General features: G+C 41.7%; 1 protein-coding gene and 1 long non-coding RNA gene across 2 annotated transcripts; one reads left to right on the forward strand and one right to left on the reverse strand.

Moving 5' to 3' along the window:
- The first annotated feature begins 391 nt into the window (after positions 1–391).
- On the forward strand, positions 392–22,775 carry ikzf1 (IKAROS family zinc finger 1 (Ikaros)). Its single transcript, XM_058058010.2, has 8 exons — positions 392–707; positions 4,299–4,352; positions 4,474–4,587; positions 14,892–15,164; positions 16,438–16,605; positions 18,545–18,670; positions 19,009–19,143; positions 20,037–22,775. The coding sequence occupies exons 1-8, from the start codon at positions 392–394 to the stop codon at positions 20,744–20,746; spliced, it is 1,896 nt and encodes a 631-aa protein (XP_057913993.2). The 3' UTR covers positions 20,747–22,775.
- Positions 15,891–23,915, reverse strand: LOC131107742 (uncharacterized). Its single transcript, XR_009120324.2, has 3 exons — positions 23,832–23,915; positions 17,071–17,221; positions 15,891–16,602 (listed from the first exon to the last, which is right to left on the reverse strand). It is a non-coding gene; the product is annotated as an uncharacterized LOC131107742 (long non-coding RNA).
- Positions 23,916–25,971: the final 2,056 nt, after the last annotated feature.

The raw sequence follows: 25,971 nt of genomic DNA on the forward strand, positions 1-25,971 counted from the left end.
TGACTTAGGGCACTTAGGGGTTGCACTTTGGGCACTGCTGGTCTTATGATAATCATAATGATGATTATGATAATTGCATTATTGTAGCTCCTATTCAATACACTCTACACTATGATGCTTGTGCAGGTCTGGGTGAGCATGTGTAATACATGTTAAAGTGAAAGATGCTAAAGGTTGGAGCCTACCCAGTGATGTGGACACCTGATGATGTGATAAGGTACTTTAGTGTTACAGAGAGACGCAGCAATGAAGAAAAAGGAATAGAGGAGGAGAAAGTCATTAAGTGGGTAAGAAAGTAGTTAATTTGTGCCAGTATAGGAGCTGTCCAATGTTCAAGACCCCCCTCTCTCTCCTCCATCAGCATCCTCGGTGAGAATGAAATAAATAACCAATGGTCCACTCTTCTAGCGCGCGCCTCATCCCATCTCATGCATGGCTGCCAGTGATGGTCTACTGGGTGTCAGCTTTTATTGGCACGACACAAAGCAAGTGCCAAGACGCCCCGCCACACGCTGGGCCTGTGGATAAAAGCAAGCAAAATGCCTCAGTGGAGGACAGTGTAGTCATGTTGGGCTGGAACGAGGAAGTGCAGTGGAGAGGGGAGGGACTGAGGGCTCAGCTCCATGGGGCCACGACGCTGCGACCTTCTGCACATGGAGCCGGGGACAGTTGGAAGAACTTCATACTGCAAACTCAAGGAATAGCAGGTAAAGTGGCTGCCCTGGCTTTTTAACTCGGCGAGAGCATTCTGGACTATAAAACAAGACGAGAGTCGCACATGAGACGCGGTGTAGTCCACAGCTTTATTTTAGGAGACATGCACTTGCTGGGAAAGGCTCCTGTAGAGTTTTGCTGCAGGTGCATCATCACATCCCGTCTCAACGCGCGCTTTTCTCTGCCGGGACATGACACCAACTCGTCACTTTTTACAATAGACGCGGGGAATTCATGACTTTTCCCTATAATGTAACTTCTTATAAAATAGCTACAGAATAACAGATCATTTCGCAGCGTTTTCCACTTTCCTTGTGGCTGTTTTCAGGCGGGGAAATGATGCATCATTTCCAAATTTCGAGTAAAAATATATCTATATTTTCTAATCTTACTTGCCTTTTTTTCTCGTTCGTGTAGCCAATTTTGATAACAGTTTCAAACATCCGTTTTTCTCTTCTGTTGTAACACCTGTTGCAACGGATGCGCGCACGACTGCAAAATAAGATTGAAACATTTTTAACAACTTTCTAGACAATAAATGCGGGCTCAGACACGGAAAAGTGTGGCACTATCTTACCGTGGACTCTTACAAAAATAATGTGATCATATACTGCAACACGCTCACCATTTTTTATTGTGTAACGGGAAGAAAACATTCTACATTAAGCATTACGCAGGACTAATTAAACTTTTTTTTATTTATTTAGCTCATAATAAAAACAGACTAATGCAATCATTCTAAAAATTAAGCACAGGAATGATGATGATGTCCCTATAAAACCGTTTCACATACAATTAGGGTTGATGAAGGATTCCATAAATATATATATATATATATATTTAAAAGAAATATACTGTACAACAGTTTCTTTTTATGCAGTGGCTAAAATAAGTAACAACAAAAGGAAGGTTGCATCCTGTAAATTTACTCAAGCAAACAGTAGCCGGTTGACAAAAAAGCAACACTTCCCAAAACATAATTTCACTCTTCCGTCTATTTAAAACTTGGAAACACACCTGCACTTAAACAAAAAAAATGGCGGCAGTGTTGCAGGAGAAGTGCGCCTCATCAGAAGATAGAGGAGGCCGCGCAAGACAGGCAGTTATTAAAATGATTGTCTGAAGAGCAGACTAGTGAAGTGTGTCACATGCAAATGAGGGAAACTTCTCTTCAGTGCACCTTTGCCCCCCCCCCCCCCAATAGGCCCCCCAGAACACATCTGCTACTTACACCATCCATACATTTCATGAATTTCTGATGAGAAGCTCCTATATAGGATATAGAATATACAGTAACTCCTTCCTGTAATGATGGATGATGGCTGATGGCAGGATAATTCTATTATATCAGCTCACCTTGGGCTTTGGAGCAAATGTAACAATTTAAAAAGGTGTATTTGTTCTAGTAATAACAATATTATTAATAATTATATTATTATATATAATAATATTATTATTATTATATATTATTACATATAACAGGAATATTAAATTGAATCACATTTAAACATGTTTTATGATTTAGATCAACTCAAATTACTTGACGTGATTATGTCGGATTCGTTGTCTAGCATTTTAAATATTGACACGTTTTGACTCCGTCAGCATTGTGTATGTGTGGAATTGCTTTGCTGTTGATTTTACACTCTTCAGGGTTCAGCTGCACCATCTCATCCGGTATGGGAAGTCTATCAAAATGGAGAGGTATTAATTGAACAATTTATATAATTTAAATGTATTATTTGATTTATACAATTTTAGTTACATAGTGAGGTCATATTTGGGTTTAGTTTCCTGCCTCTCAATATAATGCCGTTTGGTAATAATTTTGTGAAATGTCTTATTTCACTCTTTCATACAAATGTGCAGGTGTGAGTCTACAGTATATTCCATTACTTTTAATTTACTATTATGGAAACATATGAATACACACACACACACACACACACACGCTTTTTTTCGGGGCTCCAAAATTCACTGGTGTGGTCTTCAGTATCTGTTAACGGTTTCGCTCTTTCTCATCTCCACCCTCTCTATGAGCAGATGCCTCCACCCCCACCCTTCCTCTTGCAAATAAACACACATTTATGCACACACACACACAAACACACAGCAGGAATAAGCCTGTCAAGCCACAAGCCTCTTCCTGCCTCTCCTCACCTGTACTCAGAACAAAACTTTTCCAGTGTTCCTCCACACACACACAAACACACACACACACACACACACTTGTAGGTTGTTGAGGTCATGTAAAAGCATAATGATAAAATGTTCATGAAAATGAAACTAAATTGACTTCCTGACTCGTCAGTGTGCACCATGCTTTCCAGACGCCTTATGCAAGTAGGTTTAGGTTGAAAGTAGGATCTCTGTTTCTCCTCTCAGCTTGCCCCCACCAACTCATCCGTGTTTCTCCTCACACCATCTGCCCAGAAAAAAGGCACATGAGACTCTACCCCTCATCTGCCCCCCGACCTCCAAACTCCAAACGCAGAAGGTGGTGGTGCAGCTCACCGGAGTAGCACGCAAACACCCTGCCTGGTTTGCAGCAAATCATCTGCACCAGTGATCTTTGCCCCCCCCCCCCGACACTGAACATCCTCTGTCTTGACTTGACTCCGCAAAATATTGTGGTGTTGCGACACATATGCCCCGTCGCTTCCCACTGTTTGTTCCAAATGTGTGGAGCCATCTGTCAGTTAAACAGGAAGGCCTAGGTTCCCCTTCTCCCTTGGGCTTGTTTCGCTATTTTCGGGAGCTTCACTTCTCCCTGTGTGGCTGCTTGGCCTGGGCAGCGGCCCCACCGAGGACTTCTTGAAGTGTCGGAGCCCAGGCCGAGGCTGTCGGGCCCATCTGCTGCAGGCTTCAGGTCCATTCATTATTAATGGGGCCACGAGCGCTGGTGACTCCTCAGATATTCAGCCCTGGCCGGACGAACGCTTCTGGACTCAACTGTCTTCTCTTGCTCAGAAAAAAAAAAAGATCCTGTTTGTCTCTCTTGTTCAACTCTTTTCTCTCCACCTTCCTGTTGCAGTTGCTCTCCTGACTTCTTCAATCTATTCGTCGTCTATCTCGCTGACACCCTTGCCTCGCCTAGCCTTGGCACCCTCCTTTTAGGTGCCCACTGTGACTTGCATGCGTCTGCGACGCGGCCACGGGCTCAGCCATGCATGCTCAGTAAATTAGAAAGAACACGAGCGGCGATCAGCTGGGCACGGCAAGCACCCGCATCCTCAGTGACCTGGGGCCAGTTAATTTTCTGCTTAATTTTCCTGCAGTCACTTTGCATTTTTTAGATGATTACGTGGCAGGAAATTAACAATAAATAACAAATGTGGTCTGAAAGCCCATTCCCGGAATACTCTGGCTATATTGGCGGGTTCCATCAGCCAAAGCCGGGCCAGTCTCTGATCTTAGACTTGTAATGAAATTGTCTTTGTAAAGTCATGTGGGCGACAGCAGTGTGACAAGAGCGATCTCACCGAGGTGACACAGAGTACACCTTCTACCTTTGTGTAATTCTTCCTCTGCCTGCTCTTGATTAAACAGACATACTTTTACATCTCAATCTCTCCCCCCATTAGAGTACTTGCACCGCATGGAGACGGGAGAGGCCCAGGAAATGGCGCCCATGCCAGGTAACAGACCGCACACCGTAGACAAAATAAAATTTAAATCACCACAAGGTCATTTTAGTCCTCCTGAGAGGGGTTGATTCTGTGGAGAGTGATGGCCGCTTGCTGATGTGTGTCACCCCAGGCCGAGACAGCCCCCCTGCCAACGATGCAGCCGAGGAGGCAGAGGAGCCTATGGCCGTCCCGGAGGACCTGTCAGCGGGCTCCGCCCACCAGCAGAACAACAGAGGGGACAAAGGTACGATCCAGACCACGTCTTGCTTTTCAAACTGAAAAGTTCCACTCAAACTTAAAATAGAGGCTGCACATTTCACTATAGACGTTAGAACCCTGCCCAGATAACACAAAAGATCATCAATTCTAAGGATACATGTTTTTAAAGTGGCTAGTACGTTACCAATCATTACTTAAGTGGGTTACGCTTTTTTAGTTATTATTCTATAACGCGGGTTCTTGGTCACAACAGGACATATGGGTTTTTTTGACCATGTGGTTTTTGGCCTTTCCCAAATGGAGTAAGGAGTAAGATCTCCACACGCATGGTGGGCGTATGACATATCTGAATGTGCATTGGCCGCATTAATTACATATGTACACATAATTACATATGTGCGATGCGGGATGACACTTTGCCCAAAACTGATGCAAGCAAAACACACAAAGAGGTACCAGGTGCATACGGTTTGTCTTGCAACCTGAAAAAAACCTAAGCGTCTGCAAAAAATCAGCAAAAATCCGTACATCAGCTGTAAGAGCCCGTATTGGGACCGAGGCTCCCAAATATTTAAACTGTAATTTCTCAAATATGTCATATTTCAGGAAAAGTTTGAATTTGAAGTATCGGGGTTAATTAATTTCAGACCTGATCGTCATAAGTGAATTGCTGTAAAGTAGGATTCCTTATTGTCACAGGTCTGAACTTGCATTGGGTTACGGCTGCAACTGTAGCTCCTGTTAGGGACTGCCTGTTGCCTGTGCCTGTTGTGAGATAATCCAAACTGGCAATAAAAGCCAGTTGTTCCGGTGATCAAGTCTGGTGATTGTGTGTCTCACCAAACATAACAGTAACATTACTGACACTTAGTGACCAGTGTAGAATGCTACGTATCATCACAATCTGAATGCCTTTTGCAATTCTGAATGCCTTACATTTATATTTTTGTTAATTCAGCCATTTTTATGGATGAATTTGCCCTAAATTTAGGCAAAAAATTTAAATGTGCTTATTTTTGTACTAATAATAAGCTGTATTCTATCATGAAAGAGTCGTGCTCGATGAAGCCATGTAAAAATCACACAGTGTGCCACTGTGTAGCGTGTGAAGAAGAGTAGCTACCATGAAGTTACCAAGCATGCCTTGTGGGCTGCATATGCAGGTATAGTTTTTCATGTATGTAAGCGTGGTCTTGATCTTGTATAGTACGTGTGGTGCAGTTGCGTTGTGTGTTCCATTTATGCTGACTTAGTTTTGTTGACACCGCTAGTAAGCCGATGGGCGTCTGTGTTGATGACCCACTTCTTTAACGCAAACTGATGATGCCTCTGACCATATACTAACATGGTCATACTAATATACTAACAAAAGTTGGTTTTGAATAGCACTACTGGACGTTGTCGCCACCTTAAAGAGTATTAATAGAAGACATCCGCAAGAAAACAGGTCCGAGACCCACCAGCAATTTCATCACTCCCAAAGCAGCAGTTAATGCAAAATGTTGTCAGCATCAAAAGTTCAACATACACTGACAACTTTCACGGCATGGGGAATATTTTCAGTTTGTAATTCAAGGGCACACATTTAGATCATTGGCAGGAATGGTTTTTAAAAAGGCCTTCTGATCCATGGCATGTATTTAACAAGATAAATCTTAAGGAATAGTTAATGTGGCCTTGATTTGAGTCTGTGTGTCAGTATCAAGCCAGGGAATATCACGGTGAAGCTAAGGATGCTTGGGAGCTCCCATCTGTGCCTATATTTATCTCAAGTCCCCTAACGTGGCTGCTATGGCCAAATTTCATGATTTTTATGTGAGGCCTTGAACACGCCTTATATATCCCGTTCCTATATGACTTCTCTCAGGTCCACTTGATGTTTTTCAGTCACAGCAATTGTATGCTGATTCCCCCCATCACCCCCCAACCCCCACCCCACCCCCAAAAGCTTGTATCCTATGGGTGTTTTTCCACTCATCCAGATCACGGCAAAGATTAGCGACACGCAGTGAGAAATGAAAAGCGAGAGGAAACTGAAATAGGATGTGTAAGAGTTTCTTCAGAAAGAAGTTGCCGTCAGGCAGTTTCAACACTCTGGGAGATAAAGAGTTCAGGAACAAGGCCAACAAGCTCGAAAGAATCAGCATTGCATATCGTTGCACATCTGCACACACACACACACACACCTTTATACATCTTGTCTCCTGTGGTTGATGGACATTGAGCACAAAATAATATTCAATCTTTTTGTATGTATGTGTGTATATTGTACTTTTGTGTGGGTGTTGCTTCCCACTCACTATGAACCTGCGTAAGCAACTTGTTTCAATGCCACTGAGATAAAAATCTCCAATCAGCAATCCAGGCGACAAGTTATATGGCACCCCCCACCATCGGCAGTTTACGTGTTACGTGTTACCCAATTTACATACTTAACAAATTGCAAATAAATCCAAAAACATCTAAAATACAATAAAAATCACCATACCTCAAAATACAAATTACAATATGTAAATAAATCATTAAATAATAATAATCAGGATAATAAATTATAAATACCACAATCAGCAATTCAAATAACCACACATCCATCCATCCATTTTCCTCCGCTTATCCGGGTCCGGGTCACGGGGGCAACAGTCTCAGTAGGGAAGCCCAGACTTCCCGGTTCCCGGCCACCTCCTCCAGCTCCACCGGGAGGACACCAAGGCGTTCCCAGGCCAGCTGTGAGACATAATCCCTCCAGCGTGTCCTAGGTCTGTCTCGGGGCCTTCTCCTGGCCGGGCATGCCCGGAACACCTCACCAGGTAGGCGTCCGGGAGGCATCCAGACTAGATGCCCGAGCCACCTCAACTGACTCCTCTCGATGTGAAGGAGAAGCGGCTCTACTCTGAGCCCCTCCTGGATGACTGAGCTCCTCACCCTATCTCTTAGGGTGAGTCCAGCTACCCTACGGAGGAAACCCATTTCAGCCGCCTGTATCCACAATCTCATTCTTTCGGTCATGACCCAAAGCTCATGACCATAGGTGAGGGTGGGAACATAGATCGACCGGTAAATTGAGAGCTTTGCCCTCCGGCTCAGCTCTCTTTTCACCATGACGGTCCGGTACAGCGACCGTATTACTGCCGAGGCTGCACCGTTTCGTCTGTCGACCTCACGCTCCTTCCCTCACTCGTGACAAGACCCCGAGATACTTAAACTCCTCCACCTGGGGCAGGACCTCATTCCCAACCCGGAAGGAGCACTCCACCCTTTTCCGACTGAGAACCATGGCCTCTGATTTGGAGGTACTGAGTCTCATCCCAGACGCTTCACACTCAGATGCAAACCGTCCCAGTAAACGTTGAAGGTTTACTGGGACAGCAATAATTGGCCGAAGAGGCCATAAGAACCACATCATCTGCAAATAGCAGAGATGAGATTCTAAGGGCCCCAAACCGGACACCCTCAACACCTTGGCTGCGCCTAGAAATTCTGTACATGAAAATTGTGAACAGAATTGGTGACAAAGGGCAGCCTTGATGGAGGCCAACGTTTACCGGAAAAAGGCTTGACTTACTACTGGCAATGCAAACCAGACTTCTGCCCCGTTTGTACAAGGACCGGATGGCACGTAGTAGCGCGCCACCAATCCCGTACTCCTGGAGAACCCCCCCCCCCCAAAGGACACCACGAGGGACACGGTCGAATGCCTTTTCCAGGTCCACAAAGCACATGTAGACTGGTTGGGCAAACTCCCATGCACCCTCAAGCACCCTCATGAGGGTGTAGAGCTGGTCCAGTGTTCCGCGACTAGGACGAAAACCGCATTGGACCTCTTGTAGCAAAGGTTCGACCAATGGTCGTACCCTTCTCTCCAGAACTCTGGAATAAACTTTCCTCGGTAGGCTGAGGAGTGTGATCCCCTATAGTTGGAACACACCCTCCGCTCACCCTTCTTAAAGAGGGGGACCACCATCCCGGTCTGCCAATCCAAAGATACTGTTCCCGACTTCCACACAATGTGTGCCCCCACCAATTATATAGCCACACAATTTGCATACAATAGCTCAAATATATATTAGATACAAAAAGTAAAATTTAGCCAAAATAAGATATATAAATATTCCAAATCCATATAAAATATCTATTTAAAAATTATGAAAAATGACTTCTGTTGCAGTTTTAAACTACTAGTAGACTAGAATCCATTAAAATTTATTGTCACCATACACATACACCATGAGATTTAAAGCACTTCTATTGCCATACAGAATATACAGACATAGAAAATATATGCACAAATATTTACAACACAGAATAAAATCAGTAATAGTTTAAGAAGATAAAATAATTAAGTTTTAATATAATTGAAGGGCAGCTGCAGTGCCCTTAGCAGTTGCTGATATCCCCTAATGGGCCAGCTGACTATCTCGGATCATGACCTCCAAGTGATGAAAATATTTGGGTTATCTATCTTTGTAAAAGCATGATTTTTCCCAAGGCCTGCGTATAAGATGTTATTCATGAGCAAGTGGCAAGACGCAACATTCCCGAATTTGATCCTGAGAAACAGAAACACACATTTTTTGTTTGATGCACAAGTATTACCTTGCACTCAGGTTTAAGCTGTGCCTGTAACAGGAACTCACTGGCAGCTTCAGTGTGAGTTTCCACACAGCAGACAAGAACTAACACACTCGCTATCTAACTTCCCATATCTGCTGTCTATCAACACCAAAATGTCCCAATGACTTCTGCCACAGGACATTCTTCTTCCTTGTTTGTAAATCAAGGGGAACATTTATCCACATCGGCCCACGGCTGTTTTATTGCTGCGTGGTTTGTTTGTCTACCACGCGCTGTGACGCTCGCTTCCCAAAACAAGCAAATCAGGATATGTGACTGTGACAAAACATATCAAGTCGAGAAACCTTGTTCCTACTCCCTGTTGACTTGCAACTTCCCCATATCCATGAGCAGCCCAGCATTCACGGTTCCCTTCTGATCACACGAGAGCCATGCTGCAACGAAAGACCGAGTTTCCAAGTTAATGACTGGTTAGGATTCAGGGGTATCGTCACTTACTGTAAGCCTGTTTCTCAGCTCTGCTCTATGCATTATGCATACTGTATTAATAGAAAACCAACATATTCTTCTGAAAGGATGTATGGTGAGGAATTCAACATTCTGTACAAAAATGGAGCTCTATGTGCTTATGGAGCTCTGTCATGCCCTCACATGCACACTGAAGCTGCACTTCAAATGTACCTAAACCAAGTCATCATAGAAGCAATTCGACAAAAATATGACAATAAATATACAATTGAAACATGATAACCCAGTGTGCAGCGAAGTGAATCAACTTTCAGATAATAAAAGTGCAGATAAAAAAAATATCAAACTCGCACAAAGCTTTGAACTGCCCATGATATGTACCATAATTTTCTGGTGTTTAAGCCACCCACTAATTTTAGAAAGAAAAACAGGTTTGGACATACAGTGCATCCGGAAAGTATTCACAGCGCTTCACTTTTTCTACATTTTGTCATGTTACAGCCTCATTCCAAACTGTATTAATTTAATCTCTTACCTCAAAATTCTACACAAAATATGACAATGTGAAAAAGTTTTTTTTTACTTTTTTTGAATTTATTAAAAATAGAAAACAAAAAAATTACATTTACATAAGTATTCACAGCCTTTGCTTAATACTTTGTTGATCCACCTTTGGCAGCAATTACAGCCTCAAGTCTTTTTGAATATGATCCCACAAGTTTAGCACACCTATCTTTAGGCAGTTTTGCCCATTCTTCTTTGCAATAAGTCTCAAGCTCCATCAGGTTGGATGGGAGACGTCTGTGCACAGCCATTTTCAGATCTCTCCAGAGATGTTCGATCGGATTCAAGTCTGGACTCTGGCTGGGCCACTCCAGGACATTCACGGAGTGGTTCTGAAGCCAATCTTTTGAGATTTTGGCTGTGTGCTAATGTCTACTGTCTATATGGTCAAGGTACATGACCAGTCTACTGAGGTCAAGAGCGCTCTGGAGCAGGTTTTCATCCAGGATATCTCTATATATTGCTGCATTCATTTTTCCTTCTATCCTGACTAGTCTGCCAGTTCCTGCTGCTGAAAAACATCCCCACAGCATGATGCTGCCACCACCATGCTTCACTGTAGGGATGGTATTGGCCTGGTGATGAGCAGTGCCTGGTTTCCTCGAAACATGGCGCCTGGCATTCACACCAAAGAGTTCAATCTTTGTCTCATCAGACCAGAGAACTTTGTTTCTCATGGTCTGAGAGTCATTCAGGTGCTTTTTGGCAAATTCCAGACAGGCTGCCATGTTCCTTTTACTAAGGAGTGGCTTTCGTCTGGCCACTCTACCATACAGGCCTGATTGGTGGATTGCTGCAGAGATGGTTGTCCTTCTGGAAGGCTCTCCTCTCTCCACAGAGGAACGCTGGAGCTCTGACAGAGTGACCATCGGGGCCTTGGTCACCTCCCTGACTAAGGCCCTTCTTCCCCGATCGCTCAGTTTAGAAGGCCGGCCAGCTCTAGGAAGAGTCCTGGTGGTTCCAAACGTCTTCCATTTACGAATAATGGAGGCCACTGTGCTCATTGGGACCTTCAAAGCAGCAGAAATGTTTCTGTATCCTTCCCCAGATTTGTGCCTCAAGACAATCCTGTCTCGCAGGTCTACAGACAGTTCTTTTGACTTCATGCTTGGTGTTTGTGCTCTGACATGCACAGTCAACTGTGGGACCTTATATAGACAGTTATTATATTTCCAAATCATGTCCAATCAACTGAATTTACTGCAGGTGGACTCCAATTAAGCTGTAGAAAGATCTCAAGGATGATCAGTGGAAAAAAGATGCACCTGAGCTCAATTTTGAGCTTCATGGCAAAGGCTGTGAATACTTATGTAAATGTGATTTTTTTTCTATTTTTAATAAATTCAAAACATGTCAAAAAAACCTTTTTTCACATTGTCATAATGGAGTATTTTGTGTAGAATTTTGAGGTGAGAGATTAATTTAATTCAGTTTGGAATGAGGCTGTAACATGACAAAATGTAGAAAAAGTGAAGCGCTGTGAATACTTTCCGGATGCACTGTATGTAAGCTGTGAGGACCAGGTAGCTCTTTGTTTCACAGTAGCCAAAAATGAAGGTTGTCGACCCATTGAAAAATTCTGATCATCACTCAATTATCAATACAGTCTGACATGTAGTGTCAGCCTAATAGTGCATATAATAGTCATCACACAGCAACTTAACACTGCAAAAATCAATTAACACTCCAGCCTCTGTCTCCTCTGGATCCCTCTGGTGGACAGAGTGAATAAATCAGCTTTGAAATGCTTTACAGGGATGAAATGCATTGTTGAAAGACGTGAAATAGTTGTTGTTTTTTACTTTTAACTCCATAAATTGTGGTAATTGTAGGTCATTGTGAATTAGTAGCTAATACTAAAATAATGAATCAGCAATAATTGTGAAAATGTTAGGCAGTTATAGAATTATTAGGGTTGTGGAATAAGGACAATAGTAAACACAATCACATTTTTCTAATAAATTAATCACCATTAATCACCATTTGCAACTCTGTTTGAAATATGCCCATTTTTGCTGCATGTTATGATGGTAGCAGAACATTTGAATCACATGTTAACTGTGGTATACCGAGCAGATTTGCCATCAAAGACAACACGTAATTTAAGTTGAGTTCAGGCTTGAGTGTATTTTCTGGGATTTCCGAGCATACAAATTGTACTTCAGCATTAAGAGTCACAATGTCACTGATTTAATATCCACTTTGTGTTTTTCTGTATTTCTCTGTTTATTTAGAAAAACACACGTAATATAGAATATAGAATGTTGTTGTGCTGTTCATTAGTGGCAATGACAAAGCATTGTACCCAGGAAGAGCAGACTAAAGACCTTTGTGAGTTGGAGATGCTGTACATAAATGGGGTTGGAATTGCACTGCTGTTGACTTGTTCAGGTGCGAATAAAGTTAGGAAAGAGCATCAGACTACAGACTACTGCAGACTTAAATTGCACTTGAAATATATAAAGTGCAGAAAGACAAGGAAATGTGTCTGCAAGGCTTTTTCTGCTCAAGCAAACAAAGACAAGTCAACCTGTTTCGGTTACACGTTGTTTTACAATTCCTTTCCCATGCTTCCCTTTCTGTCACTTCTCCATAATTCTTGGTATTTCAGTTAGACAGGCCCACTTTCTGATGCTTCCCCTTTTCCATGGATTCCAATGTTTCATGCTCTCCACTTCTTCCTCTTCAGTTGTAAAAGCAGAGGGGTTGAAGCGTAGGAGAAATCAGGCTGTGAACACGACATGCAAACCACAGTTTGGCAACTTGCATGATGTGTCAGTGTCACATCTCTGCAATATTTCTAAAGTCATCTGTTGGCAAAAGAAGGAGAAGGTGGGTGATATGCTGAGGACGCTCTGTTCTGGGAACATCACAAATCCGACAGAGATACTGTGTACATTTTCTCATTATTTGGACAAAAGACAATGACAAAAGCGTGTGTGCATGTTGATGGTATGCTGTTGTTGCTGTCGTCCTTATTTTCACACGACTTCCTGTGTCTCTGTTTCCTGTTTATCTCGCTGTCGTTTCTTTTACCAAAGCGTGATGGTGTGAGATGATCTGCATCTTTCTTCATCTCACTGCTGACAGTGTGCAACTTTTCCACCCGTGAATCAACATGTTGCTTCAGGGAGAAATTCAGCATGAAAAGCCTCACTTCATATAAAAAATCATGTAAAAAAAGTCCAACGTTTAAAGAGAAGAAATAATTTAATCAATTCAATGTTTTGTGCAATTTATTGCGCAATACTCTTGCAGATAATATTTGCATTCTGTGATGTCTCCAGTGATACAAATATAATACTCTACTTGCATGAAGGGATCTAAGTAGGGATGTAAGGAAATGACATACAATTTTTTGCAGATTTTTGATCGAAACATTGTTTTTTATTGGGAAGCCAAGGTGCACACTTCCCAACAGCAAGTTACCGAGAATGCCAAGCAAGTTTTATTAGTATACAAAATTATATCATTATTATTATGATTATATAATACCTATTATATGCATTTTTAATATGATTATTGGGTGTGTACTCTATGTATATTAGTGTGTACACCATTTCTGTATTTTCATACTCACATAGTTACATTGTGTGTTCCATATGTGTTACTTGCATGTGACTGGCCGCCTGCTGGTCCGTGTTAAAGCCTTAAAGGGGAACTGCACTTTTTTTTTTATTTTGCCCATCACAAACATGAAGGCATATTTCTTTCCTGTGCATTATAACAAGAGAAAACTAGTTAATATGAGATAGCTAACAATGAATGTCAAGAGAAGTACCTATTTTGACGCTTAAGCCTTTACAAAAAACTCAAAAAAATTTATTTTTCAAAACCAATTGTATTGAGCCATTACATGCAAATTGACATATCTCAAGCAGTTCCTTGTTGTAACTTTAAGATTAGGATTTTCATCTTATTAAACCACAAATACACAAACTCAGAAAATTTGAATACTGTGAAAAGCTTCAGTGTTGTAGGTCTAAAAAGTCGAATTGTAATCTGGCAAATAATCCAAAACATCTGCAAAAGGGTCCTGAGCCTGGTGTATCTAATTTTTTGGGTAGTACCTCTATGTTCAAGTGCTCAGACACTTGAAAAATGTGGGGGGACATTGCTCCTATTGTAGTTGGGAGGGCAAGGTGAGGAGCGGTGAGGAGAGACATGAAAATGGAGGAGCATGTGAGTTGATCATCCAATGAATGGAAAATGAATGTTTAAAAATGTGGTGATGAATTTAATTAATTAATTAAATGAAATACCGCAAAGTCAGGGATTTCCTCTGCTATTTTTAGGTGAGATTAAAAAAACTGAATGATTAGATCAATGAATTGCAGATCATAAATAATTAATTATGACATGTTGTACATTTTTATCTATCTATCCACATATGAATTAAAACCTGCAATGTATCTGAGGGCATCCAGGGCCAGTTAGTGTCTAGTGTACTTGATTCAGGAGTTCAGAGTTCAGAGTTACGGATTAAATTAATTGGACTTGGCAATTAAAAAAAAAACAAAAAAACGGGAGACACAAATGAGTTAAAAATAAACAGAAAGAAGAATACATTCTATTGCCCTCTTCCAGACCAGGTAAAGGTCAAACAGAGGCTACGTCATCTTTTCATATGTGACATGAGCTAATCACACTATTACTACTTCATGACACAATCTTGCTCTCCTTCTAAACCGTGGCCCTCCCCCTCCCCCTTGCCCTCTTTTCCAGCCTGTAACATTAAAGTTGAGGCTCGCAGTGATGAGGAGAATGGGCTGGCCTGTGACATGAATGGCGTGGAGGAGGAGGAGGAGTGCGCGGAAGACTTGCGCGTGATCGATTCCTCGGGGGCCAAGGTGAACGGCTCACAGCCGAGTCCCGAAGCCAAGGTCTTCTCCTCGGCTGGCGGCATCCGGCTGCCCAACGGGAAGCTCAAGTGCGATATCTGTGGGATAGTTTGTATTGGCCCCAATGTGTTGATGGTGCACAAGCGAAGCCACACTGGTAAGCCACCTGCAATACATCATGCCCTCCATTTGCACCCATATTCCATGTCAACACTGTATTTGAGGATGGATGAGGGGCGGCAAAGTGGCTTTGCTCATCAAAGTGGGCGTCTTTTTTGCATGCTGGTCACGCTTGATAGAACTTGTTTCTGTTTGTGCTTCCTTACAAACAATAGTCGGTATACTTTGGCTGTATGACTGCAGACCTTTCCTATCATGTATGAAATACATCATTAGCATGCTTAGCAAGTCGCACCATGTGACGAACAAACAGTAACGTATCACCTTATTGTGCAATCAAGCAGTAAAGATAATCTAAAAAAAAGATTTATACCTATTTGAGAAACGGGGGCTCCCAATGCAGCAATTAAGTGGGATCTCTGTGCATTCACAAATATCTGGCTATTAAAAGTTTTTCAAAAATACTGAATTGATATTCTATCATAATGAACCCAAACCAGTGGTGGGGAACATTTTTGAAAAAGGCACTTAACTGTCAAGCTGTAGAAACTAATGACACTCAAAATGGAATAAAGGAACAGTCGACTAATGTAAATGCAAAAGAAAGTACAATAAAAGATATAATGAATTGACTCCTTTTTGAATAGAGAATATTCTGTGGTGAGTCTTTGCTCCTGAAATGCATTTTTAATGAATTTCCCCTTTTATATCTTTTTGCTGCTTCACTGGTGACTCTTATTTTATTGAGAGGGACGGGTTTAAAAAAAAGCCATATTAAAAGGTTCTCACAGAATGCCACAACAATCGGAGAGGCTGGATATTGGTTTATTCCAGGAGCGCTGATCAGGAAGACTGGCTCTCAACACAAAGTGTTTCCTTCACTTTATTCAAATGAGGCTGAATTTGCATTGTGATGTGCTGCTCTTATTTTAGAGATGAAGAAGAGGAAAAAATGAGATTTTCAGATCAAATTGACCCAGGCAATGGTGCATTACGGAACTGGCAGGCTGAGTCTGAAAGGCTCTTGTTCGATCAGAGCAGAGGGAGTTGATGGGGCAGGGGGGAGCATGGAGGGATGGCGCGTCACTGTGGAACTCCCCCACACGTTCTAATCTGGAGTCTCTCCATCATCTCACTTGTTCTGGTTCCCCCGGATGCTTGTAACAGAGTGACCCCACATTCCCACTGGAGAAGATTGGCCTTTCACTCTTAAATCAGTGGAAAATTAATGCAACTGAACGTGCTTGTAAAATATGTCATTTCATCATCCATTTAATAGCCTTTGGTGTGTGATGTGTTCTTCTTCGCAGGAGAACGTCCCTTCCAGTGCAACCAGTGTGGGGCTTCTTTCACACAGAAAGGCAACCTGCTGCGTCACATCAAGCTCCACTCTGGAGAGAAACCCTTCAAGTGTCACCTTTGCAGCTATGCCTGTCGCAGGAGGGATGCCCTAACCGGACACTTACGCACCCACTCTGGTGAGTAGAGAAATGGTTCACTGAAAAAAGCATGAGGTTAGACAACATCCATGTTCAGTAGCACTGCTGCACTGCAAATTTGCAAAAGTGGTTAGCGCACAGGCCACACAGCTAGGTGGGCCGAGTTCGATTCCACCCTCTGCCATCTCTGTGTGGTGTTTGCATGTTCTCCCCGTGCATGCGTGGGTTTTCTCCGGGTACTCCGGTTTCCTCCCACATTCCAAAAACATGCTAGGTTAATTGAGCACTCCAAATTGTCCATAGGTATGACAATATCCTTAGTTTTCTTAGTTAGTTTGCCGGCCCATTCCTCCTGATGAACCGGCATAGCCGTGTAGCAAACATTATGGTCTTTGTCCCTTTGTCACATTTACAAGCTGTAACTGTTCTTTATGTTTCTTTTGAATGAATGGCTTCTTCTTGTCCATCCAAGACTCGTTTGACTGTGGATAATGGCACTCTTACCAGGTTCAGCCATCATGTTCACAAGGTCTTAGCTTTGGCTCTGAGGTTGATTCGCACATTTCAGACCAAAATATGATCATCGCTGAGACGGACAGTCACAACAGTCAAAAGGCCCTCAGTTCACAAGATGAGACGAAACACGAGGTTGGGTCTACAAGGAGACAAGAAAAGTACAATAAAAATATTTGGGCTGTCAAATGATTTCACATTTTAATCCAATTAATCTTTTAAATGAATTAATCATGATTAATCTCTTAAGATGCAATTTAATATGCCAATCAAGCTAACACAAGTCTCTTTAAGAGCAGTAGGACATTTGAATCACTTAAATTGTGTTATTATGAGCAATGAGGGGTTGGCTTCAAGGACATCACCTAATTTAAGCTAAATCTACGTGTGTATTTTCCAGCATAATTAAATTGCACATCAGAATTAAGAGTTACAAAGTGAGTGAAGAATATCCACTTCAGTTTTTTTTATAGTCCTGTTTATCTACACACGCACATGTGCATTATAAAGCCCCTTTTGAGATGTTTGCAGTGTCCCTGAATGCATGTCACATTTTTGTAATGACAATGAGGAAGTGCACGTCTAATTTTGTGGCGCAGTGCAAGGTGGCACAGGGTGCCAGAGTGTGGTAATTTTATCCATCGCACCACTGTGCGCAGCCAATTTGGTAGACTGGGCTGCGCTGAGATGGGCGTTAGCGCACCAGGGGAGGTGTCCACATTTTTTTGCAGTGAAAAGTTCCGAAGGTGAAGCGCTGAAAGCTCGTCAGCTCCGATCTGGCCAATTCTTGGTGCAGGCGAAGCGCACCCTTTGCATTGGTAAATTGGCTGACAAGCGCAGAGTGCAGACACGTCACCAAAACCTCACAGGCAGGTTTTTCAGATTGTCAGGCACATTTAAATGCAACCAGCAACCACTATTTAATGTAAGCGTCTGAACCAGTATTTGTATAATTTTCTATAATTGTCAGATCAAAGACGTCCCGCAGAATGGAAACTCAACTTGGCAACTTGGCAACTCACCACCCGGGGCCGGATCCACACTCGGGTGGGAGGGATAACTGCACCCTAAATAATTGGCTTGCCAAATTATTATTATTCCCAAATCAACATTTTGATGAAAACTCCAACAGAAAAAGCACAAGACAGATCCACTCATTTCTCATCTCTGTGGTTGTGCTGGATGCTTTTATGCTGTTTCATAGCCCAGATCTCCTCCCTCTTTGCCACTTGCGCCGGTGGGTGGGATGACTAATTATCACTGACTTAGAGTGAATAAGAATTTTTTCTGCAGAAACAAAACAAACAAAATTCCACAAAATTGCTGGGCAATGAAAGCTTAATGGAGAATGTAAGTGTAAGGACCTGTTGTATTAGGATTTATTGAGCTTCACCTACATACAGTATACTATACAAATATTATTTGCTGTGTTCATATATTAAGTATTTTTGTTGTTGTTCTCTAGTTGGAAAACCACACAAATGCGCTTACTGTGGGCGGAGTTACAAGCAGCGCAGCTCACTGGAGGAGCATAAGGAGCGGTGCCACAACTACCTCCAGTGTATGGGCCTGCAGAACAGCATCTACACAGGTTGGTGTCTTCACACAATGCACAAAAGGTCATATGTAATTCATATTTGATAGCTGACCAACACTGAACTCTGTATGTATCTTTTCTCTCAGCTTCAATGAATACACTAGCAAATACATGTAAATGGGAGCTTACGCTGACAGATTTGTCCTTTATCTGTGCACTAGTAAGGAAACGTGTGTCGAAATAGTGCTCTCCTCGATAAAAATAAAATTAATAAACAAAAAAGGTTCTGGGATTTTTTTTGGGGGGGGAAGGAAAATGCCCTTAAAATGCACTTAATCAACCAACTCCAAATATTTTGACACTAAAACCTCCTTCTCTGTCTTGCTTTCCAGTAGTAAAGGAAGAAAGCAGCCAGAATGAAGAGAGGGAAGACTTAAGCCAGACGGGATCTGACAGAGCCTTGGTGCTAGACAGGCTAGCTAATAATGTAGCTAAGCGTAAGAGCACTATGCCACAGAAGTTTGTGGGTAAGGGCTGAAATCTGCTTACTTTGTGTCAATACAAATAATAAACACCGAACCATGTTATAATTGATCATACAACATGTTGGTGCCACCTTCCATGAAGGGTTTAGAATATGTTTTTTTTAACATTTTTATTTACGAATATATGAGAAGTCAAAATTACAGTAACCAATAAGATCATCTCTGCTGTTTTGCCCCTTTGTAAGCTATACCTGGTAATTACTGTTATTAACCCATAATACAGTTTACTGGTTCAAACTTTGGACACTCTTGGATACATGAACATCACTTTTACCTTTACTGAAGATGGCTGGTCGAGATGGCTTGTGAAGATGGCGAGGAGCAGAAGGGAAGAATCAACACTAACAACAAGTTGTCCTCATTTTAGATTATTTACCCCCTTTACCTTGAGCCCTTTTACAACATTAGCTTCCGAGAGTTCTTATTTCTTGGCTAGGATGGAATTTGAGGAATTAATTAACACTTCTTTGGCCCCATGACGTGTTATTTACTTATTTAAGTCACACTCAATGACAAAATGCAACAGTGCCAAGGTTGCATTATTTGGCCACTTCATTTTGTGAAATGATAGAGTCGAGGGCAATCGCAATATTGTACCATAACCGAGACGGTGTATTAAAACAGTTTGGACTGTATTTGTTACTTAATAGGTTACATCACATGATTACGTTCACATCATTGTACATATCCGAAAATGATTCCCAATCAGCAGCTCTTATTTCTTACAAGATGAAAGAATGTTTAAATGAGAAAATGTCTCCAAATTTTTGACTTGTAATTCCACTTTGGGCTCACTTGCAGCTTATAAACACTGTGGGGTGGATATTTATTATTTATAAAGCATTTATGAAGTCAACGTGTGTGTGCTTCCTCAGGTGAGAAGCGCCTGTCAGACCTCTCCTACGATGGAGCACCAGAGCAGCTGATTCAGCCCCACGTCATCGACCAGGCCATCAACAGCGCCATCAGCTACCTGGGGGCAGAGTCGCTCCGACCATTGGTGCAACCCTCCCCAGCCTCTTCCTCCGACGTGGGCCTGGGAACCATGTATCCGCTGCACAAGTCTGCCCCAGAGGCCCACCCGGGGACGGGTCACGGCCTGTCAGCCAAGGACAGTGCAGCTGAGAATCTGCTTCTGCTCTCCAAGTCCAAGTCTGCCTCCAGCGAGAAGGACGGCTCTCCAAGCCAAAGTGGCCAAGACTCCACTGACACGGAGAGTAACAACGGAGATAGAGCAGGCGGGGCGGCCCCCGGCCTTATCTACCTAACCAACCACATCACTTCGGGAGTGCGGAATGGCGCACTTCCCCTGGTGAAGGAGGAGCAGCAGCGGCAGTATGAGGCCATTCGGGACAGCATGGAGATGGCCTCTGAGGGCTTCAAGGTGATGACGGCAGACGGCGAGCAGGTGAGGGCATACAGGTGTCAACATTGCCGTGTCCTCTTCCTGGACCACGTCATGTACACCATACACATGGGCTGTCACGGCTTCAGAGACCCCTTTGAGTGCAACCTCTGTGGCCATCGCAGTCAAGACCGATACGAGTTCTCCTCCCACATGACCCGAGGGGAGCATCGCTACTGAGTCCACATCACACGCTCACACCACGCACATGAAATGTCTACAATTGTTGCTGTGCGGTGCTTTTATATGTGTGCATGTTCCTGGAATACAGAAGCAATCTTACTCTCATTTCCAATATGAAGGCCATCTTTTAAAAGAAACAAAGTAAGGCAACATAGTGTGCCTAAATAGAAGCAAGTCTCAAAATAGAAACCTTCTTACAGTGTTGGGCCAATTACTTAAAAAAAAAAAGTGACTCCTTATAGTCATTTTCCACAAAAGTAATAACTTAGTAACTGAATGACTCCTCCATAACGCTAGCGGGTAGTGTTTTCCTGAGAATGAGCAACCACAGCTCATGTTGACTAGCTATTTAGCTTTCTGCATGGTAGAACAATGCAGATGGAAGCGACATCCAGATGGTTGATGTACATATGAGTGTATAATAACGTGCCACATTTCACTGTCGGTAACGGTAAGGGTGTTGTAACATTTGAAATAGTAATTCATGATTACTTTTTACTGGAAAACAATAACAATTCCTCCCAACACTGTTTATACATTGTGTGTGTACAGTATAGACTCGTTTTTTCTCAGCAACTTTTATTTTCTTGTTTTAGACTTCAAAAAACATCTGTATATTTACATGCGTGTGTACTGACGTATCTAAAAAGCCAATAAAATGTTGTCAATGTAAAGTAAATATCTATGAAATACAATCAATCCAAAATGTCAACGTAGCTAACTCACACATCCTATTCTTTTCCTTTTACAACCTGTAAACCAGCTCTCTCCCATGTTTATTTATATGACATTTACCTGCCTGTCTGTTTTGTATTTATTACAGTGATTGGTGTTTGTAAGTAGAATAGTTAATAAAAGCTGGTCAACTTGTATTAAATGTGTTCAAGGTGAATTACACGACTGCTGCTTAAAGGCAAAGAAAATGTTTTACTGGTCATTTCTTTCATACAATCCTGTGTGCAGAAAGTGTATTCGCTCCCAAAAGTTCAGCTGTTTGAGGTTCATAGGAAAACTGAATTTTGCCCATCATCCACAATCCTTAATGTGAGACTTGAACACATACAGTTTGTCTTTATCTTTCCGGAGTCTTCTACAGATATAAAACACAGATGAACACCAGTAAAGCATTGTGAAAAACACTCAAAATATGTCAACATTTTCATATAATGTGATGTGCATACAGCGACATTGCTATTATTATGGCTCAGGAGGTAGACGAGGTCGTCCAGAAACCAGAAGGTTATCAGTTCATAGTAGATACGTTGGTTGGTAGATACAAATGTATATGTCATTGTGTCACTTTTCTTGTTGATCATTTTTGTTTTTGTTCATAAAATACAGTGAAAATGGACACATTTCACACATAATTGCAACTTGTGATTAATCATGATTTGTTTGAAAATTGTGATTAATTTGACAGCCCTAGTTGTTAAAGCCATCCATTTTCTACACTTATACTCACAAGGGTCTTGACGTTTGCGATTAATTGTGATTAAATTGTGATTAATCGTGATTGATTTGTTTGACAGCCCTGGTTGTTAAATTTATCCATCCATTTTCTATACTTATACTTATCCTCACGAGAGTCGCGGGTATGCTGGAGTCTATCCCAGTTGTCTTCGAGAGAGAGGCGGTAGAGAGGTACACCCTGGACTGGTGGCCAGCCAATCACAGGGCACATATAGACAAACAACCATTCACACTCACATTCATACCTATGGACAATTTGGAGTGGCCAATTAACCTAGCATGTTTTTGGAATGTGGGAGGAAACCGGAGTACCCGGAGGAAACCTGAGAGAACATGCACACTCCACCCGAGGAGGACTCAGACCCAGGTCTCCTAGCTGTGTGGCCTGCGCACTAACCACCATGCAGCCATTAATTCTTTATAATTAATCATTAATAATATACAGAAAAGAGAAATACATTTGTTGATGGCTCACATAAAGACTGTGGATGATGGGCAATTTTTCTTTAAGAAGGTGTTCTGGCTCACAAAATATCAATAAAGAATATTTTCTATAAGTGGAAGAATTTTGGATGTATTTGTGTTATTAGGATTTTTTTAAAAATAGAAATGTGTTGAATATATAGAAAGATAGGAGTGACACCTTACTTTTCTACATGCATAAAGTTATATATAGAAAAAGTTGGTGATTACCTTTGCAAAAAAAGTATGAAGATTTCATATACAATAGAGTGCCCAATCTTTGAAGCAAAAAAGTGATAGGTGCTTTTGTCAAGGAGTGAATGACAAAAAAATCGCATTAAAATCTTCAAGACAACATAAATGAAATATTAAAATAATTTAACATTTGTGAATATATATTTTTTTCAACTCAATGTAATTTATCTAGTTTTCTAGGATATGACATATGTAGAATATGTGACAATATAATATATAAACTATAATATATAAACTAATATAAAGCACAAATTAACTCTGTGTGTATATATACATATGCATAAGAAGCGTGGTGTGAATACAAGAATAATAGCAGAAAAAATTGTAACACTCAGGTAAAGGTGTGTGTGAAAACCCTACATGACACACACCAGGAGACAGACATTTGCCAGTTCCAGTACCTGAGGGCGACACAGGCTTCAAGGGCAGAAGTGGGGCAGAGCAGATGGGCCACTAGAGCAGACATTAGAGTCCGGGGCTCAGAGGGCTACGCCTGTCAGTGGAGGACCACTCAGCAATGGCGTTGGGATGGGACAGCATCATCCAAATGGTGGATGTGTGATTTAGCAGAAACGGGAACCAGCTGTGGCCAGCACAGAGCCCCCATGCTTGACTAGGGCCCAACAGGGGAGGGAGGATATTTGCATGAGAGGGCCGATCCAGCACCCAGCGCTGACCCTGCTACACACTTCCCCTTTCAGCTAGATGCTTCAAATACTCCTTTACATGATGTCGTAAATTCATCTTAAAATAGCAACTTATACAGCAGATCCTCACACAATTTTGGAAATGGGCTTTTTTCCCCACAGAATTCACATAATTTAGAATGAAAGAAAACTAGCTTCCATAGTCAATCCGGCCATAATTATTATTGTGTTTTTTAGACTTTTCTGACCTGTGAATGTAGTTAGAATGTTGTCTTCTCGTGTTAAACCATGCCAAAGTTTCAGATAAGGAGGTTTACACATTTGGAAGTGAGCCCTAAAAGAAGTTTGGGATAGCTTGAAACGCTCGGTTTCAAAAGGCGTGTAAAACTGCCTCTTTGTGATGTCATAGAGGGTTCATAGCTAGGAAGCACTTTGGACATGTGACCAATCACAGCGGAGTGCTCATGCCCCGAATAAATGAAAACAGACCGTTTTGGCAGGGCTCACAAAACATAGGAAATAAAGCTGGAATAGGTGCAGAGTCTGCAAAATCTAAAAAGTTTTGTGTGCGGGTTATTGTGTGTAGCTGCTCTATAGGAGACCACAACTCAATACCAAGGATCAAAAAATTAGCAAAATAGGCCCCCTTTAGAACTCGCAATACATGATTATAAATCACAATTACAACAGTAAGTATGGAAGTAGGATGGAATCTGTAGACGCAGCTTGGAGAAATGTTTTCTCTTGCCTTCTGGCCTCCATAGTGCTGGCTTGATGGCAAAAGGCTACACTGTGACTCTCTATACAGTATTTAGGGTTTATACACAGATGGTAGAATGGCAATTGAGAAGGGGAGGATTCTGGATACTGTTGATCCAAAAACGAGGGAAAACTAGCAGGAATGTTTGGAGAGGTGAGGACATGCCTATGGGCATATCAATGATTCAGCAGTAATCCATTTATTGCAGTTAAATGGTTCCGTGATAAGTGAATTTCAGCAAAGTAGGATTTTATTTACTTGCAAGCAAAATACTTTCATATTTAAAGATAAAAAACCTTCTAAATATGTATTTTTTTTACATTATTAGAGCCCTCTAGACAGGAAATAAAACCCAATAGTCACTTTTATGCTCATATTACCCATTATACAGTAAAGTCTCATTATATCGATATCGGTTATAACGAATTACTGCTTATTACGATACTATTTTCATTTCCCGGCAAATTTCTAGTCTTTTATGATATAATTAGTTCCGTTAGTACGATACCCGTTATTATGATAATCCGGTTACTACGATGCCCTTTTCATCTCCCGCCAGCCAATTTGGTCTGCTTATATCGATACAAAAGCAGCTTAAATCAATCTTTGCTTACGGATTTCAATACCAAAAAAGGACACGGCGAACGGCTGCTTCCAGTCAACTTTATTTTTCACACTTCCACCACTAGAGCGCAGCACACACACCGATTCCCGCACTTCCTGGTTCACAGGTCATGCTCAACCCGCCCCACATAGCTGGCCAAACACATGCCTGCAACAGAAGAACCAACTGACATAGCATACACACCTATTCCAACGAAGACACAAGCGTACAAATACATGTATTTAATTGTGTTGTATTCAGATATCTTTTTATCGCTTGCAATAATCACTGTTTTTCATATGTACATGCTGGCGTTCGTGGTTTCTCTCGTGTGTACACGAGAGAAACCACAAACGCAGTTGGTTCTTCTGTTGCAGGCATGTGTTTGGCCAGCTATGTCGGGCGGGTTGAGCATGACCTGTGAACCAGGAAGTGCGGGAATCTGTGTGTGTGCTGGGCTCTGGTGGTGGAAGTGTGAAAAATAAAGTTGACTGGAAGCAGCCGTTCGCCGTGTTCTTTTTTGGTATTGAAATCCTTAAGCTAAGATTGATTTAAGCTGCTCGACATTGTTCTATACTATAGAACAATGTCGAGTGCATTATTGCCCACTTTTAATGCAGTTCGGCGCAGGATCGGATATATCGACAGTCCGGTTATATCGATATTTTGTCCGACTCCCGACAATATCGATATAACGAGACTTTACTGTAGTAGACACAAAACAAAAAATAGCCATTTAAAACATAAATAAGACTCACGCTCGTTGCTATAAAGATGTTCCCTCGGGGGGCTATATCATTCACAGCATTTTTGAGTGTCTGCTAAATGCCTTATGTTTGTATTTTTACTTCATTTAGCCATTTCTATTTCAAAATGCTTAAATTGGGTAAAAATACATACAATTTTCTTCAATATGCATATGTTTAAACCAATATCGGGGTGTGTTCAAAACCTAAACAGCATGATTTATCAATTAGTAAAACAAAATTGAAACCATAAAGTGGTATGGTAGGACTGTACACAC

This window comes from Doryrhamphus excisus, linkage group LG20, assembly GCF_037039965.1.
Source record: "Doryrhamphus excisus strain RoL-2023G ecotype Guam linkage group LG20, RoL_Dexc_Guam_v1.1, whole genome shotgun sequence".
In the NCBI taxonomy this organism is placed as follows: Eukaryota; Metazoa; Chordata; class Actinopteri; order Syngnathiformes; family Syngnathidae; genus Doryrhamphus; species Doryrhamphus excisus.

What these genes read in the sequence shown, in the direction of transcription:
- ikzf1 (XM_058058010.2), top strand. Translation starts at nt 392, where the DNA reads ATGGTCCACTCTTCTAGCGCGCGCCTCATCCCATCTCATGCATGGCTG. An exon ending in GCACAAGCGAAGCCACACTG is followed by an intron (nt 15,165 to 16,437) that starts GTAAGCCACCTG and finishes TCTTCTTCGCAG; the next exon opens with GAGAACGTCCCTTCCAGTGC. An exon ending in TATGCCACAGAAGTTTGTGG is followed by an intron (nt 19,144 to 20,036) that starts GTAAGGGCTGAA and finishes GTGCTTCCTCAG; the next exon opens with GTGAGAAGCGCCTGTCAGAC.